Genomic DNA, 18,352 nt, shown 5'->3' with positions numbered 1-18,352 from the left:
AAAATCTGTAGCCACAAACTCATCACAAATCATAGGTAATGCCAGTAAAAATGTTGATGGGACAAATATTTTTTTTTTAAGATATATATTCAGTCCCGCAAATCTTTCGGTGAGCAGCTGTGTGTGGTGGTGGTTGTTCTGGTAGTGTAGTTAGTGATTGGTGTGTTTTAAACAATCAGCTAACAACACTGCCTGCACAACGACCCCAATCATGCCATCATGAAGCCGTGATACTGCAATAAATGCTGCTAGATGTAAGATGGCTGACGCAGCGGATGCATAAGCAAAATAACTTTAATTGGTGAGCTTTATAGATGCTATTAATTCATATATTCAACTCAATTCTATATGCATAGTGCCAAATGACATTTAATTTGATTACATACGTGTCACATACAGTGTTCAAATTTAATTAATCTGAACAACACTGCAAAAACAATTCAACAATTTACCTGTCTCTAGCAGCCTGTAGAAACCATGAAATGATCCAGTGAACTTTCACTTCAAAGATTTTGTTGAAGTTTTGTTACATCATATGCTTCAAATTTCTTTATTAAAATAAAAAATCTAGAAATCAAAGACCGATAAATACAAATACAAAATATTCAAACATGGCAGTTTACAAACAAAAGTGATAGAAGTGAGCTGGAGTTCAATGCTGGAATCAATGTGAACTTGTTTCAGATAAAAATATGTGATGTTATAATTTCTCTAATGCTGAGGTCCAGTTCTGCAGATCTATTTTTAGGCTTTTCCACATCACTGACAGGTCACATTTGTTTATGCAAGTGAACACAGCAAAATTCAATTATTACAAAAACAAGAACAATAGTAAAACATTGCTGTGTTGTATGTATGTGAATGGATGAGCGCTGTGTTCTTACCTGCGATCACTGCAATTCTCACAGATCTGTTTACAAGTGACCACTGCTGGAGAAACAACACTGTCTCCACAGCTACACTTTACTCTGTGTGTGTGTGTGTGTGTGTGTGTGTGTGTGTGTGTGTGTGTGTGTGTGTGTGTGTGTGTGTGTGTGTGTGTGTGCGCGCGCCCATGTTTCAGATCTTGCCTCAACTTGCCCCTGGTTGGCGGTTATAGTTGATGTTGCCTGGGTGAAGCGGTCAGTGGCAGTAATAAACACTCTCACCCTGAGCCACAAGATTACCTTTTTAGCTGCATTTATTATTTGGGCCCCTCTTTCTTAAATGCAGCCTGGAAATAGAGTGTTTTTTGAGGTTGGAACTTACAATATTGTGGTATATAAGAACAGGAAATCAATCCACAGGACACCCGCATCTTGTTTTACAGCAGTTGGTTCATGCAGGTTGACATTCATTGACAATCATTCACCTGATTTTGTGGATCATGGACTACCTCAGCGACCCTCCCCAGTACGTCTGCCTGTGTAACTTTGTGTCAGGTACTAACTCCTGCGTCCTGCCACCTTCAGAAGTTCTCTGATGACTCTGCAGTTTTAGAATTTATTCAGGGTGGAGACATCACAGAGTACCAGGGAGTGGTGGACTGGTGTGGACTCAACCATGTTCAACCCAACATCAGTAAAACAAAGGAACCGGTGATGGACTTTAGGAAATCTGGGAGTCCCATCATCCCTCTCTCTATAGAGGGGGATGACGGGATGTAACAAGATGTAACAAGACAAAACAATTTCCCTCTGGGATTAATAAAGGTTTTTGAATCTTGAATCGTCTGGGATTCTGCATGCATGTTCACTGTCAGTGCTTCATGGGACATTTGATGATATGAGCAGTTGGTAAAGAAATTAGTTTTACTTTTATGACAATGTTCGGAGTTAAAGAAAATTAGGGTAGCAGCTTAAATAAAAAAAAATTTTATGGGCACGATATTAGATATTTTTTATTTAGATAATTTACATGTGCCATGTTTTAAAACAAGAACAGCAATAAATATAATTTATTTCTGTTATACAACTAAAGATAATCTAGTCGCCTATGGCTACAAAACTGTCTACAAATGTTATTTTGTCAGAAAACCTCCAAATTACAGATCCTATTACTCCTGTTGAAGTCTCAATTGTGCGACAATAATAACTTTATAATAAATTTTCCCATTACAACCTCAACAAAATGACAAGAACAATATTCAACAACTGTTAATTTGCAGCATGTAGATGCATAGCATGATTATGACACAATCTCACAGTATTTCCACTAAAATATAATTTACCATCAATTACACAGAAATCACAACAAATGCAAAACAACAACAACAACAACAATAATAATAATACAACATTACGGATTACATTACATATGGGAACAAATAGAGCCTAACAACAAAGTTTGGCCCTGATATCCTCCAGGAGGCTGATGCAGCTCTGTTGTTACTGCGTGAAACATCTCAGGCTCCATGTTTGAAGATGATTCACAGATTTTTTTTTTTTTTTTTTTGAGTAGCTGAGTAAGATATAATTATTATTATAGTACTTTGGACAATAGGGCCCACAAATTAAGACGGGGTTTAAACTACCTCATTAATTATAAACAGTTTGAGGAGCAGTGAGAGGACAGGAAACAGGAACGACATTTGGCTGATGTATTTATGTTTCATCAGCAATGCGGGCAATCGACCAATCATTTCACGTTTTCATTCGCACAACATGGCTTTGTGTCCAATCACAGACTTTGTCATTACGACATGCTTCACTACTCGGTCACATCCGGTCGTATATATGTTGCCACGAGTTAGCGGCGAATTTGGAGAGTGTCCATTTTGAACAGTAAATCGGCGTCTCCGGTATTTCCCTTAAAGTAAGCATGCTTTTGTTTTTAGGTGTCTAACGGAATATAGACAGGCTGTGCACCATAGTATAGTGATTGTTTTGTTTTCAGTGTTTGCCTGCGATCTACTTCAATCGGGCCAGCATCTTCATGTTAGCTCTAACTCTAGCTAGCCGTGCGTTAGCCACAGCGGCGCTAACATACGTTAACGCAGTTATCGCACTAAATCTACAGCTCCTCCTTCCATTGTAGTACAATTTAAGGCTTTTAGCTTTTGGCACTGGTGATTCAGGTTTTATTTGTGGTTTTTGCAGTCTCCCGTTGGTTCGTTTGTTCAGAGTCAGCTGCCAAGCTGCTATCCGGGCCTACTCTGCTCCGAGCGGTAATTTAACGGAGCAAAGCGCGGTCCGCTTGAACACTTGATTCGGAGCGTCACGCTGGTTTATTGCTGCTTTTTGTGTGCTAGCAAAGTCCAAATAACCTCGTAAACATGCAACAGTTTACGTTATCCACTAACGTTACTGTTAACCAAACCGTTAAGGATATGTGTTTGTGCAAGCTCATGGTACAAAAACAAATACAGAGGTTAAAGTTAATAAGTAGCAGGAAATTAACACTGATTGTTTTCAAGTAGACTAAAAGTAGCTGGTTAAGAAATCTTCACTGTTATTGAAACAGGTTAATATAGTTTACATTTGTTGACATTGCTATGTTAAAAAAAAAAAAAGCCAAGTCAATGAATTGGTAGCTCGCAGAAAATAAGACTACTTTTAATAATTGGTGTCACATTTGCATCTAAATTAATGAAATGCAACATGCATGTTTCAACTTTATTAGACTAAATGTTTTCCTTTGGTGATATGGTTACTGTTGTAAACTTTTTGTTGCAGGTTTTTGGGCTCTCTGTCAAAAAACATGATCAACATGATTTTAAACATTTTTTTTTAGATCAGTAATGTTAGATCATCAATGAAAATGGTTGTAATCTGCAGCCATTCAAGGCACCAAATAATTGGAAAAGTTTGAGATAAATATGATCACGTTACTCCAATAATCAAATACTTGGTAGCAGTGCAACTTTTCTAGCCCTGTCTAGTAGAGGCCATTGCATGAAAATCTGATTCCAACAACTTGTAATTGTACTTCATTTGCCAACATCGTGCATGTTCATGTTCATGTTCAAAGCTGCTTTATTAAATACAGTAAAAATTAATGCAATCTGGCAAATTATAGAAGCATTTGTGTAGGAGTCCATTAGACAAGTACTACTCAATTTTACAGACTCTCAATAATATAATGAAACACGTTTGTGGCATTCTAAGCAGTGTACTTGATGAACTTGTGGGCAACAGATGTCCCCAAGCAAGTTAGAAATGTAATAAAATGTTTATCCTAAAATAAATTGGAGTAAGTAAGCAATATTTATGACACAAATATAAAACACCTACTTATTTGGCTTGTCCTTTTTCAGTCTCTTCAAGAGTCCATCACAATGGCAGATGCTGATAGTCTTCTTATGGAGACATCGGAGCAGAATGGCAACGAGGGAGAGGAAGACCAGAATGGAGCAGAGCAGGAGCTGATGGGTGGAGATGATAGCCAGGATAATGGCACAGATGGAGGAAAGATTGATGCCAGCAAAGAAGAAGAGGATGCTGGGTTAGTGTGTATTTTTTTCCCCTATAGGACCAGTCTCACTTAACATATTCAGTAAGAAATATAATGTCATTAAATAGTTTCACTTATGGCCTCCCATGCAACTGATAACAGGATTGTCAGTTGGTTGATTTAAACAGATGTTGGGTTGCTACTAGCTAAGGCTACCTGTGCTGTAATAATGTGTGTACAAAAGAAATAAATCAGTGGTGCAATGGTGTGTTTGCAGAAAAATGTTTGTGGGCGGCCTCAGCTGGGACACAAGTAAAAAGGACCTGAAAGATTACTTTAGTAAGTTTGGTGAAGTGTCGGACTGTACAATCAAAATGGACTCCAACACTGGCCGATCTCGAGGTTTTGGCTTTGTTCTCTTCAAAGACTCCGCCAGCGTGGATAAGGTGAGTCATCTCTGATCTCTACTGCTGTTTGTCATTTAACACAGAAGTTGGTCAATGGGGCACTCTTTTGGTACCCTGAACTTATTTATTTATTTATTTATTTTTTTAAACAGACAGCAGGGTTTTTTGCTAACACTATTAGCAAAAAACATGATACTGACTGTTATTCCAATGTTGATAAGTAGTCTTTCAGTCTTTCAATAAAGACAACACATCTGTCTGCAGGTGCTGGAACAGAAGGAACACAGACTGGATGGACGTCAGATTGACCCCAAGAGGGCGATGGCCATGAAGAAGGAGCCTGTCAAGAAGATCTTTGTCGGGGGTTTGAACCCTGAAGCAACAGAGGACACCATCAGGGAATATTTTGGGGCCTTTGGAGAGGTCAGTTTTACTAGATGGAGCCACTACAAAGACCTTTGACCTTTGGATAGAACACTGGAAACCTTACTCCTCTCAGGATTCCTGTATTCACAGCCACATATATCTGAAATCTAGATGGTACTTCACTTTTTTTTTTTACTAAAGGAAATGATTCCAATGGAACTGGAGGTCACTGAAGAGCCAACTCGTCTTTTAAACACACACATCTCTGCACAGAATTAGGAAGGATGCATGATTTATTCAATCTTAATTGTTGTAATCTTAATTGTATCGTAATTGACATGCCTAATTGTCTGAATTAAATATTTGGAAACTTAAACTTAATCCTCTTTTCCTTCCAGATCGAAACCATTGAACTTCCCATTGACCCTAAATCGAAAAAAAGGAGGGGTTTCATTTTCATCACGTACAAAGACGAAGCCAGCGTCAAGAAGTGTCTGGAGAAGAAATACCACAACATCCAGGGTGGCAGGGTATGTATACACAAACACACACTTTCACTTTAGCAGCTTTTAATAATTCATGATACCACTATGAAACTGAAAATTTGCTTTATATGATGCTATATGTGACCTGTAACACTCCATCACGTAGTGAGAAATATGCTGTCTAACTTCATCTTGCCACAAGTTATATTCTTGGAACCAGCTGTGATTCCTTCAGGCAGCAGTTTTGAGCTCAAGATTTTATGTATGTTTTAGGTTCAACATTTGTTTGTGTCTCTTTAGTGTGAGCTGAAGATTGCCCAGCCAAAGGAGGTGTACCAGCAGCAGCAATATGGAGCAGGACGTGGTGGTGGTTATGGAGGCAGGGGAGGCAGGGGACGTGGAGGTAAGAGAAATCTAGACTGAATGTTTTAATGACTATGTAAGAGCAATGTCAACATTTGATTTGCGTCCGTCCCCACAAAATGTAAAGAATATAGTCAGAAAAACAGCAAAAAGAAAGAGGCTGTTCTCCTTTCATGCATCTCTAAATGCATTTTAGTACTATGTCTAAATATAATTGAGAGAAACTACAAATACTACATCAACAGATTTACTTGCTGTGAGCCAAGACCAGAGTTTGACTTAACTATGGGTTCTTATCTAATAATTCTTTTATCTGATTTTGTTCTATATAACTTTAAGTTTTATAGTCCAAAACCTTAAACATATAATTTAAACCAGTCTACTCATAGTGGTTTCAGGGAGAGGTTTGTTGTCCTGAGGTTTGGAAGAAAAAAGAAAATTGTATTCAGACTGAGGCTGAAGCTTCTATGGGAATTCTGCTTTTTTTTTGTGTCTCAGGTCAGAACCAGAGCTGGAATCAGGGCTATGGTAACTACTGGAACCAGGGTTATGGTAACCAAGGCTATGGCTATGGTGGATACAGCGGCTACGGCAACTATGACTACTCTTCTGGTTACTATGGATATGGTCCTGGATATGATTACAGTAGGTATATGCACAAACATGTTGCTCTTAGTGAATCAGCAGCACTGCTCCAGTTTCATTGTGTGTTCCATGCATACATATGTAATTATCAATAAGCAACCTAAGGAATTGACTTAATTGAGAATTCAGATGTTAAAGACATGGTTCGACACTTTACATGAAAAGAAATTTGCGTTTGTTAAGATAAACACTGTTCTCATTCCTGTGTGTTAAGTAGCTTTCAGAATACAACTACCAGCAACTCTAAAGCTGCTCTTACCTGTTTGTTTGGCAGTTCATGTTTTCCTCTAGTCTTATGCGAACCATGTTCTTACTGCAACTCTGCACTCAACAGACAAACTTTAGGTTGATATCAATCCTCTCACCTCACTCTCAGAAAGTTAACAGTATATCTCCAAAATGTTGGACGACTTTATTTTAATGCTGAACGACTTCAATCATCAACGGTCTGACTGGTCTTTTCACCTCTGTCCCATAGATCAGGGCAATGCTAACTACGGAAAAACCCCACGACGGGGGGCACACCAGACCAGCTACAAGCCATACTGATTACACGGTATTGCAAGGTATGCTATGGTTGTAACTACACTCTTTTACAAACAGTGCCCCACAGGCACAGAAAGTCGACTAGCATGAAGAGGAGAAGGGATGCCACAGAATTCCTCAGCTAGATTTGAACCGTGGAATATGTAGTTCATAGTTTGTCTTAATCCCTAATGGCAAGTTCATACATTCTGCATTTGTGCATTCATTGTGATATGTGTGTTATAAATTTAATCACCACCCTGGTGATGGGACACTTGATGCATGCAGTTGATGCATGCAGCCCAAACATTTGTTTTTAATGTGCCAGTGCACAGATGGCATGTACCAGGAAAGTCGATTAAATCCTTGACATCTCACATGAAGCGCTTCCACATTCACTTCTTATTTCTGTCATGTTGTTTGAATACATGATGTAGAATTTGTATTTGTGGTATATGTACTAGAAACTGAACTGAATGTCCTCCCTCAGGACTCCAGTGATCCAATAACACAGATGGCCGACGGCTGAATGGACCCACTGGCCTAACTCAACCTATTTTATGACAGAAGACCATTTGTACAGAAAACATCTGAAATGTAACTTTTTCATGTTTTTTTTTGTTTTGTTTTGTTTGTTTTTGTTTTGTTTTTTTGTTTTTTTTTTTTGTTTTGTTTTTTTATCCTTTCATTTTTAGGTTTTATTTTTCCCTTTGGTGTTCTCTCCTTTTCCTTCTCTCCTCCACATTTCCATCATTGGAAGTGTAATTTTTACTGTACTTTTTGGTACCTGTTTTGATTCTAATGTATTGTAAGGGTTGTATTTTACATGTTTGCTGGCTTTACAGGTTGAAAATCTTGGCGCTGTAAAGGAGCTTTTTTGACAAATAAACAGTTTTCAGTAATTTCTTGTTGTGGTGCGTCCAGTTTCTACTAGGATAAAAGCTCACTTCTTAATTAAAGTCGGTAATCAAGGCTGCCTAGCTTAGTTGTTGTATTTCCTCAGTTTCACTCAACATCAGACTGTTCATTCTCTGTGAATTATCTAGGATTATTCTGACTGTACAAAAGTACAACACATTGTGTTGAGGAATCGTTTGTGGGAGTGAGCCATATGAGCCAAAGAAGAAAAAGCAGCAACAAAAATGAATAAATGTCAAGATGCTATGGATTTTAGTCATTACAAACATAACTAATCATAAGCAGTGTCTCGGCACATCAGAATAAATAACTTCATGTCAGCCACATCCAGTGGGCCAGGTCCACCCTTCTCCGGTCAGTGTTTTTGACATGATTATTTATGTGGTTGATACTTGTTACTAACTCTTACTTATTGTTCTGGAAGATCTTTTATTTATTGATGTGCCTCTGCTGCTTTTCTTCACTCTGCAAACACCCTGATGGGGCAGTGTTATTCCAGATGAGTCCGAATGGATAAACCTAAACGGGTATTCTTAAAGGTGATGCTGCTGGCATCTCATTTATCATTTAATAAAAGACTTGGGTGGTGTGGGGGATAAAAAATATACCTTAAAAATTATAGACAAATGTACAAAGCAAGTTATATAAGATAGTTAGTTTGTAAATTGTCACATACAAATAAATGTTTATTCCTCCCACATTGGGGGAGGTTTGCAATATTACACCAGCAGAAAGGGCAAAAGTAACCATAGAGAGAACACTACTGATACATATGACAGTACAAAAAGTACATCAGTATTGTTATGTGCAGTTTAAACTATATAGTGAAACTAAACCAGCAGAGATATAACTATTGTGCGTCTGCCATCAAACAGTGTGTACTATGTGTATTTTGTTAACTGGGAGTAGCTTTGAATAATTTCTTGTACATGGTGTGACTCATAAGTGTTTGTATGTTTTAATAAATTCAATTAATTTAAAAAATTTAAAAAAAAGGTCAGATAGAAAAAGCTGTTTCCGCCCGGTTTCGAACCGGGGACCTTTCGCGTGTTAGGCGAACGTGATAACCACTACACTACGGAAACTGATGATGAGTGAACCAGATACGAGTCACTATAAATAAACAGCTCTGAAATGTTTTATTTTATTCCTCCAACTGAAACTAAACTTGAGGAACAGTGAGTAGATTGTCTAAATAATAATTAAATAAAATGTAGCTGCAGTAGTGAAAGAAAAACGAGTTGACCAGAAACGCAGTTATTTCTAAATAATGTTTATATAAAAGCAAACGTATTAAAAATGGCAGCAAAACTAGGTTAAAATAGGGTGACACCTTTATTACTATGATTTCTATATGCAATTCAGAAACAGTGGGAAGAGAGGAAAACTTAACAAGGCTGAGATTAAGATGAGACATTAGAGGAAAACATCCAACTCTGTTATACATATAATAAATACAAATCTTATTTATATTCCCAAATGACAAATTTGCCTTAGCATGATAGTATTGCTTGAAAATAATCATATTGGCTGTAACAACTACCTGCATGGTTATTCTTATGGTAAAAGTGCTCAAAGTTGTGTTTGTAATAGTTTTAATTGTTAACATCAGACTGTCCAATGACAGATAAAAATGAGCCTTTTGACAAATCTGACATAAGTCTGCATGTTTCCTACAAATGTCCAAATTGTCAGCAGGTTCGTTTATTGGCTTGTTAATGGGAATTATCTGATCCACACTCCAGTGTAATAGGTGGCGTAATGCTCCACAGCACCGGACGGCACCTGTCAGTAAATAAAGAGAAGAAGAAGAAGCGGGACACGCTAGTTGTGAGTAGAAATAATGGCCGATGCGACGCAGAGCGAGGATTTTCCTTATTTACCTTCGGGGCCGGCGGAGGGTATGGCATGTTTCTCTACCACTTCAGCTTCCTTCTCAATCAAAACAATGCGTCTGTGCACCACAGTAGAGACGGTTCTGGCCCAACAAGCCACGTTTTGCTGGCACCTTCCTGCAGTTTTAGCCTGAAGCGCAGGATGAGGAAGCAGGCTTGCTAAAGCATGCTAGCGTTAAGCTAAGCTAGCTGTAGCAGCTTGGGCTCCAAGGTCGATGAGAGCATGTGTGTATGTGATGTTGCTTCATAATGACTGTGAATCAGTCGTCTGCCTGTGGACCAGCAGAGACTGAGGGAGGCATCTTCAGATTAGGATTATGGTCCAGCAAACATGCGGGTTGCACTTCATCCTGGTTTTGCTCTTGCAAGATACTTTTGAACTTTTCAGTGAGCACCACTGATTTGCAGCTTTGCATGCATTGAATTAATTTTAATGAGCAAATGTGTCTGTTGTATTTTAACTGATGTCTGTTTTAATATGGCTGCCAGGTGATATCATTGTTAAATAGCTGTAATGACAAATTCCTGCTTGCATATTTTAGTCTATTTATGTAACTTCCTTTTGCACCATTGATGTGATGCCAAAACTGCATAACAAGAAATGCAAACTCAGCTGTTCAATAAAGAGTCTGTGGTTCTGTGGGTATTAGTATATCTTAGATTTGTATTTTCAAAGTTAAAATTATAATAATTTGTCAGTTTGACCACTGTGAAGCAATGCAAATGGACATCATGTGGCATGGCATTATGTCTACACAGCTGCTTAGTGCATATAAGGGATGTATGGGAGCTTTTTATAGTGGTGCTCATCTAAAGTGACAGTGACTCCAGTAACATATAAATACAACAAATAATATGTCAATACCTTCACTTTTTAATATCAATCTCTGTTAAGGTGCTGTCATATAACATCTGTGTTAAAACTCAGTTAGATGTTAAAACTTATCATGTAGATAAACTGGGCAGTTTTGCATGTTTCATCTTCAATAGGCGTGACTTAAGTAGTGCTTACGTAAACCCACTAAATAGGTAAAAGACATGACACGTCATGCTACGTGTCATATCTTACTACCTCAAACTATCTGACTTACTTGGGTAAATCATCTCTGTGTAATATATCACAAGTTATTTTTGTCACACAGTTGACACACGAAGGTAATTTAATTTACCAGATTGCATGTGCCAAGAATAATGACTCAGTTTCGCACTCAGGCAGAACCTTTTTGTGTGTCTTAAACTGTTTCCATGGTTTGTATTTTCCCTGAAGATGTAACCTAATTTGAAAACTCCTGTTTTTCTTCTCCCCCCCTGCAGTAAATAAGATGATAAAGGAGCATGGCGACCTGTTTTCTGACTCCCAGTGTAAAATCTGCAGTGCTGTCCTAATTTCTGAGTCTCAGAAGTTGACTCATTACCAGGTCAGTGAGCCCACAGTCTGCTGCTCCTGTTTCCATGTCAGGGGACTTTACTTATTTTTAAAGGTGCTACTACTACTACTAATAATGGCTTATTGATGTAGGGGAAAACTGCCTGATTAATAGCTAGAAGTTATTGTTATTGGGTGCGCCTAACTTTACCTAATCAATGAGTCTGTACAGCTACGACAAACGTGTTTTCTTGTTCAGTACAGATTACAAAAGGTACCATCCACTTGCCAAAGTCATTAAAAACCAACCCACAAGCTGCGAAAATGCTAAAGCTGCGTATTGAGAATGTGCGTAATGTAGTGGTTTGGGGTGTTGTGTGTTGTTCACTCTGTGATAAACATTTGTGTCTTTCCATCCAGAGCAAGAAACATGCCAACAAAGTGCGACGTTATCTTTCCATGCAGAATGAGAAGGAACCGGTGTTTAAAAAGCTGAAGTTGTCATCATCTGACCAAGTGAGTGAAAAGTGTTTAGTTTTAAGTTAACTGTAAGTAGTGTGAAATCACCCAAACATGATGACAAGTAGTGCAATTTACCAGAACATAGCAGCTGTTTTTCTCTTTCTTTTTTTCTACAATTTAAACAATCAGAGGGGCATAAGCAACTATTCGCACTGATGGACTGCATGACATTTTCTGATATTACAGTAGTGTCCAGCTGTTGCATGCAATTGTACTTGTTCTGCCAAACTGAACTAAAGCTCAGAGTCACCGCCACACCACATTTCCTACACCCACTCCTGCCATAACTGCCTGCTCCTGTGCTTGATTTACATGAAGCCTACATACAAGAATGCGACTTATGGCTGCTATGTTTTTACTCTGGTTTGTATATATTGAAACAAAGCCTATCCTAAAAAATGTGGGCTGTAGTTACACCTGACTTCATTAACCATTAATTTCCTGCAACAGACTGGGACACATCTAGCTGATTGTAATGCGGTGTAACACAAGAGTGCTGCAGTAAATCCTCCCCTTCTGGTTTTGTTCAAGCTGTTTTAAAGAGCTGTGCATGCATTATCTGAACTAGGCATGAGGTGCACATTTTCTTTTCACTCTGTGTTTATACAAACCAGTGTGTATATATAGGAAACCCATATTCTTCTGTTTTGTTTTTTTTTTGGGCATTGATATCGTGTGTACATCTGACCTGAGGAGTGTTGGGACTTAGTGTGAAAAAAATGTGGTACCAACATAGTGAAAACATTTCAAATGTCAGCATTTAGAAAGTGATGTGATAATATACAGTCTGACAGGTGAGGCCATAAATGGTTCATGTTCCTGTGTTTGTCAGCAGGAATGTAACAACGGAGACACAGACCGGTCGAAGGTGTGTCATGTATGTAACATGACCTTCTCCTCTCCTGTGGTGGCTGAGTCTCACTACCAGGGCAAAGTTCACGCCAAGAACCTGAGGCTGAAAAATATTGGTCCCCAGACCCCAGGTCTGTACAATTCAATTTAAATATTTAAAACCCCCAGCATTTTACCCTCTATTATCTTTGTCTGATATTATGCTCTTTCTGAAACAGCTGTTCCTAAAGGTTTTATACAAATAAAGTTTGTTAGGTACAATAGGGCAAAAAAGTATTTAATCAGCTGAGGTCATTGATAATCTGGGGCTCCACGCAAGATCTAATCCTGTGGGGTCAAACTGATCATGAGAACGGTGAGAAAAAAATCCCAGAACTACATGGGGGGGGACCTGGTGAATGACCTGCAGAGAGCTGGGACCAAAGTAACGAAGGTTATCATCAGGTATCAGACTACGCCGACATGGAGTCAAATCCTACAGTGCCAGATGTGTCCCCCTGCTTAAGCCAGAACATGTCTAGGCCGCCCGTCTAAAGTTTCCCCGTGAACATATGGATGATCCAGAGGAGGATTGGGAGAATGTCATGTGGTCAGATGAGACCAAAATAGAAAGTTTTGGTTAAAACCACCTTGTCGTTCAGTAGGAAGAATGCTGAGTTGCATCTCAAGAACACCATACCCACTGTGAAGCATGGGGGTGGAAACATCGTGCTTTGGGGCTGTTTTTCTGCAAAGGGGACAGGACGACTGATCCGTGGTAAAGGAAAGAATGAATGGGGCCATGTATCATGAGATTTTGAGCAAAAACCTCCTTCCATCAGGGAGAGCATTGAAGATGAGATGTGGCTGGGTCTTTCAGCATGACAATGATCCCAAACACACAGCCCGGGCAACGAAGGAGTGGCTCCGTAAAAAGTATTTCAAGGTCCTGAAGTGGCCTAGCCAGTCTCCAGACCTCAACCCTACATAAAATCTGGTGGAGGGAGTTGAAAGCCCTTGTTGCCCAGCAACAAAATACCAGCTGCAGTGTGTGCAAACTTGGTGAAGACCTACAGGAAACATTTGACCTCTGTCATTGTCAACAAAGGTTATATTGCGAAGTATTGAGTTGAAGTTTTGTTATTGATCAAATACTTATTTTAAGCAGGAATCTATAAATAAATTCTTTAAAAATCCTACAATGTGATTTCCTGGATTTTTTTTTTTCCACATTCTGTCTCTCACAGTTGAATTGTACCTATGATGAAAATTACTGACCTCCGTTATCATTTTAAGCGGGAGAACTTGCACAATCAGTGGCTGACCAAATACTTTTTTACCCCATTGTAACTGTTGTTATTGTGTCTCCTCTTTAGCAGTAGCCTCACAAACAACAGCCGCAGTTCAGTTGAAGAAAAAACCTGCAGATGATTCAAGCAGTGTCCTCGTGTCGGGTAACGACAACGACAGTGACCCACACCGTTTCTGCTCCATCTGCCAGGCCTCCTTCAACAACCCAGTCATGGCCCAGCAGCACTATGTAGGCAAGAAGCATAGAAAACAGGTGACCAAGCTCAAACTGATGGAGACGTACGGCCCGTCCACAGCACCAGGTTAGAACATAGAATCAGGAGCCCGTGTAGTTGTATTTGGAAGATATGTTGGTCTGTGTTTCTTTATTTAACTGCGTGGACAGAGTCAGTCTTCCAAACATAACCAACTATGTTCACAGCAATTCTCTGCATTATGTTCTGGCCCAATCCCAGAGCTAATCTGCTGCCATTATACCTGTTGCATGTGGGATAGGGTTCACCAGGCCACATCTCTTCAACATAACATACATGTATGAATGTGTACAAATACCTGTGTTTAGTAGTAGAGTTAACATTTATTTTTAATGCTCCATTTTATATGTTAATGACTTTTGACTGTCTTTTTCTTGTTTGTAATTAAGCGATAGAAATAAACACAAACTCACCTAGAATAGTCTCTATTGTTAGATGTCAGAACTAGAACAGATAAAATTCTTATTATTTTGTTGTTGCAGCAAAACTCCAGGTTGACGACAGGTGTTGTGAGAATAACTGTGCACTAACATTTAAAATGACTGATAAGGGAGAAATGTTGATACACAAAGTGTTGTCATAGTTAAGTAGAGGTGTGTAATAATAAGATCTTCATTGTTATTTTAACAATGTGCTGCATCATGTAGCGAAGTAGGATTTTACACATGTGCACTATACATGCAATGTGCTAGTATAGTATAGTATAGATGTACAAAAGAAACACAACACATCTAGATCATGTGGAGATGAGAGTTAACTTATCTCTTTTTGTCTGTCTACAGCTTCCACACTAAAGGGCTACCCATGCACCGTCTGCAACATTGAACTAAACTCTGTAGAGCAGTACCAGTCTCATATAAGTGGTGCCAAACATAAGAACCAGTAAGTATGCACTTCAATGCCATGAAGTATGTTTGCTAGCCTGATAATAAGAAAACTCTTTTACTTTTACCTTATCAATCGGTAGTGTGAAATCACAACTTGGTAAAAACAAATGCAAGAAAAACATATTCTATCATTTATTTTATTCTCTTTTATGTTATTTTTTTAAAGAATGAAGAAATCAGGCCTGAACGCTGCAGGAAACAAACACACAGCAGAACAATCGCATGCGGGCGACAGCCAGAGTGCCAGCAGAGACAACCAGTGCAGTGCTGCTGGTGACCAGTATGGTCCCAGAGATGACCAATATGCAGTCGGAGATAACCAGTACACACCAGAGGACACGGAGTACTCAGAGGAGTACCAGTATACTTGAGGCTGGACTGGGAGGGACTGTACATGTTCAGTCAGGACTTGGAATGACACACAATGACCAGCCCCTTTAACACATTAACAACGCATCAGCCTCCATGGACCTCCAGCTCCTCAGTAGGTTTCCCTTAAACAGACTCATCTAAACCGCTGGAATACTCCAACATAGTACTTTATCATTTTCCCAACTGAAATATTTTGAGAATGTGTTATATATATTTATTTAATATGTCTCCTCTATTGAGAAAAGTACGCTACATTTCTTTGTCTGTGATCACTCGTTCGGCAGAGATGCACGACAAAGAATCTGTTACTGACAGAAACTGTTCTTCGTACTGATGGACATCAAGTCTGGGCATTGTGTGAAATTTGTCAATAATGGTCCTGATTTATTTTATTTCTCTCTTCTACATTTTATTTTGTGAAAAATATAAATATTTATCTTGTTCCTTTAACAAAGAAGCCTCAACTTTTCAAATGCTACAGTCAGTATAAGAAGGCCAAATATGTTTTTACGTACAAGTGTTGTACAAAAGACCAGTTTTAACAGAACTAAAATGCAGATTTGTGTTTTCTATAAAAAAAAAAAATCAGAGAATAAGTAAAAAAGACAACACATCTGACAGTGCTGTCACTGCTAACGTACCAGTTCAAACTTTTATTACAAATGCCACAAGTAACCAGTGCAAATTTAAAACTGCTTCATGTCTGTAGTTGAACATAGTTTACATCTCCAGTGAATGTATTTGTTGAAACATGCCCTTTCCTCCTTTCTCCACTTTGTTTGGTTATTATTAAATCTGGAGTTGAAGATGCAAATATTGGGGAAAGAAACTACTTTCAAACTTTTGCACAGGCAAAACAGTCACTGTAGCCAGTTTTGATAACATCATTTCTGTCAATTTAGATGAATAAACACTGTAAGACTTTGACTCTAGATAAATCTCCTATTAGTTTCATTCTATGAGATCATGCTCTACAAGTCTACTCATACTCTCCTGAACTGTTCGCTTGTGGCACTGCACTTTGTCAGTGCAGTAGATTGTTGCTGTAAAAATTAAAACCTATGCTTTGAAAACGCATCATAGAACACTAACATTATGACGGTGGAAATCTTTATCATCTGGTCATTATTTATTTACAAAAGAAACAGATGTGAAAGGGTAAAGGTCACAAACCTATCACTTAAATTCATAAAGTACTGGAAGTTTTCAAATCTCCAACTCCTTGTCAACAAAGTATTTTGTAGAGCTTGATGTCATTTTATAAGAAATATTTTCTTTTGGTCAGGAGTCTGTGTTGTTTAAATTACAAGATGTGAGAGATGAGAGGGATTCTGATGAACAACATGAATGCTGTCGTATTTCTAAAGCAGTGGATCAACAACAGTTAGGAATGAAAATGCTTTTTTTTTTTTGTTTAGATACGATTTGTTTTTGTTTGTTTGTTGTTGTTTTTTTTTACTTTTCCCTTTGAGTGGTCCAAACTGGGGCTTTATAAACTCTGGAGGAAACTGATAGCTGCTTTCTGAGCTCTGTAATTACTGTCTATAGCAGAGATTACAATATTTATCACAGAGATTTTCAAGAGTGATGTCAAATTAGAAATTGATGTCAATAGTAGATTTTTTTTTTTTTTTTTTTTTGTCCCGATGACAAATGGCTGATTATTTTAGTATTGAATATTGAACTTTCTCTTTTGGATGTGATTTATTACACAGAGGGCTTATTCACATTGTACAGTGCTTAGTGTATAAAAGACAAAATGGCCTTTTTGTTTTCACCCTCATTGTTTATCTGTTAGGTGTTTCTGTCTTTTATTTTCAGTTTAAGTTATGTACTTGAGGGAAAAAAATGCTGTGAAGATGTGCATTAAGTAAAAAAAATGTTTTAAGAGAGTTTGTTTGTTCCTCCTTTGACACAGGGTGTTTGGGGGATCCTGGCATGCCGACTTGTTTTCCAGTGTAAAAAGCAGGACCATACCTGAGTAGAGCTGAATTGCTGATAGGAGCCTATTGCATATTGTGTGTATATATAAATGTATAGAATCGTACCACTACACAGGGTGTGGTAAGAAGCATTTCATACAGGAGACCGGGCACCCCCTTATGACACAAACAAACATCTTCTAGACTAACAAGATGATGAGAAGTGGGCTAAGAACAAGAACAAGACAATTGTTGACTAGCGATGATTATTTTATTTGATGATTTTTATTTTATTTCAGTGTAAAACTCAACAATGCCTTTTTCTTCTTGGTGTATATACAGTAGACATGTATACACCAACTGGTCACTCTCAGCTCTGCTGTAAATTCTACAAAGTACAGTTTCTCCATACTGGAGTCCTTTTCATTAAAAGGTTATTTTGAATGTTTAGGCACAATATTTACATACACCTACACACATGCCCGGTAGAGTATCTGACATAAAACCACAGAGCAAAGAAACCGAAGCTCACAGTGTAGATGTAAAACAGCTCAACCCAACAAAGCTAGAGCATTAATTGAAAATTTAATTGAAGCATAATTGGAAAATGTAAAAAACTGTCGAACCTCAGTTTGAGAGACAACTCACAGAGACTGCTGGTACAGTACATGGAGAACTTCGTGTGGGCTGATATCTTTTAGTCCACACGGTGGTGCACTTACTCTTTGCTTCTGCTGGATCATCACTACGGTTTCTGGTCCCAGCTTTCACAAAGACTTGAATTCAAATGAGCATTTTTCTCATTTGACCTGTCAGCCTTCCTCAGCATACAATCCAATCTGTTCACTTTACATTATTGAGACGTTTCTTCAGCACTGCTCGGACATCTCCTTACTCTGTTTGTGTCTGTTT

The 18,352-nt window shown here is 38.4% G+C and overlaps 2 protein-coding genes and 1 non-coding gene across 6 annotated transcripts; 2 read left to right on the top strand and 1 right to left on the bottom strand.

Moving 5' to 3' along the window:
• The first annotated feature begins 2,683 nt into the window (after positions 1-2,683).
• LOC113170987 (heterogeneous nuclear ribonucleoprotein A/B-like) lies at positions 2,684-8,067 on the top strand. The gene is made up of 9 exons (XM_026373334.1): positions 2,684-2,793; positions 4,235-4,422; positions 4,649-4,817; positions 5,043-5,201; positions 5,543-5,674; positions 5,930-6,032; positions 6,491-6,637; positions 7,116-7,203; positions 7,653-8,067. The coding sequence occupies exons 2-8, from the start codon at positions 4,256-4,258 to the stop codon at positions 7,184-7,186; spliced, it is 948 nt and encodes a 315-aa protein (XP_026229119.1). The 5' UTR covers positions 2,684-2,793; positions 4,235-4,255; the 3' UTR covers positions 7,187-7,203; positions 7,653-8,067.
• Positions 8,068-9,092: 1,025 nt separating this feature from the next.
• On the bottom strand, positions 9,093-9,165 carry trnav-aac. Its single transcript has one exon. It is a non-coding gene; the product is annotated as a tRNA-Val (tRNA).
• A 727-nt stretch (positions 9,166-9,892) lies between these two features.
• On the top strand, positions 9,893-17,378 carry znf346 (zinc finger protein 346). Of its 4 annotated transcripts, none has more exons than XM_026373113.1 (7): positions 9,893-9,981; positions 11,290-11,393; positions 11,762-11,857; positions 12,699-12,846; positions 14,074-14,307; positions 15,042-15,141; positions 15,313-17,378. In XM_026373113.1, exons 1-7 carry the CDS (start codon positions 9,924-9,926, stop codon positions 15,515-15,517), a joined length of 945 nt encoding a protein of 314 aa, XP_026228898.1. In that variant the 5' UTR covers positions 9,893-9,923; the 3' UTR covers positions 15,518-17,378. The 4 variants fall into 4 exon arrangements, with proteins under 4 accessions (XP_026228898.1, XP_026228896.1, XP_026228897.1 ...); XM_026373111.1 differs by having other exon boundaries at positions 14,071-14,307; XM_026373112.1 differs by having other exon boundaries at positions 12,696-12,846.
• Positions 17,379-18,352: the final 974 nt, after the last annotated feature.

This window comes from Anabas testudineus, chromosome 14 (assembly GCF_900324465.2).
Source record: "Anabas testudineus chromosome 14, fAnaTes1.2, whole genome shotgun sequence".
Taxonomy (NCBI): domain Eukaryota; kingdom Metazoa; phylum Chordata; class Actinopteri; order Anabantiformes; family Anabantidae; genus Anabas; species Anabas testudineus.
Note: the sequence above shows the minus strand (reverse complement) of the source record. Positions and strands in the feature narration are given on the sequence as shown.

What these genes read in the sequence shown, in the direction of transcription:
- LOC113170987 (XM_026373334.1), top strand. Translation starts at nt 4,256, where the DNA reads ATGGCAGATGCTGATAGTCTTCTTATGGAGACATCGGAGCAGAATGGC. An exon ending in ATTTTGGGGCCTTTGGAGAG is followed by an intron (nt 5,202 to 5,542) that starts GTCAGTTTTACT and finishes TTTTCCTTCCAG; the next exon opens with ATCGAAACCATTGAACTTCC. An exon ending in ACAACATCCAGGGTGGCAGG is followed by an intron (nt 5,675 to 5,929) that starts GTATGTATACAC and finishes GTGTCTCTTTAG; the next exon opens with TGTGAGCTGAAGATTGCCCA.
- znf346 (XM_026373110.1), top strand. Translation starts at nt 9,924, where the DNA reads ATGGCCGATGCGACGCAGAGCGAGGATTTTCCTTATTTACCTTCGGGG. An exon ending in AGAAGTTGACTCATTACCAG is followed by an intron (nt 11,394 to 11,761) that starts GTCAGTGAGCCC and finishes CTTTCCATCCAG; the next exon opens with AGCAAGAAACATGCCAACAA. An exon ending in AGTTGTCATCATCTGACCAA is followed by an intron (nt 11,858 to 12,695) that starts GTGAGTGAAAAG and finishes TGTGTTTGTCAG; the next exon opens with CAGGAATGTAACAACGGAGA.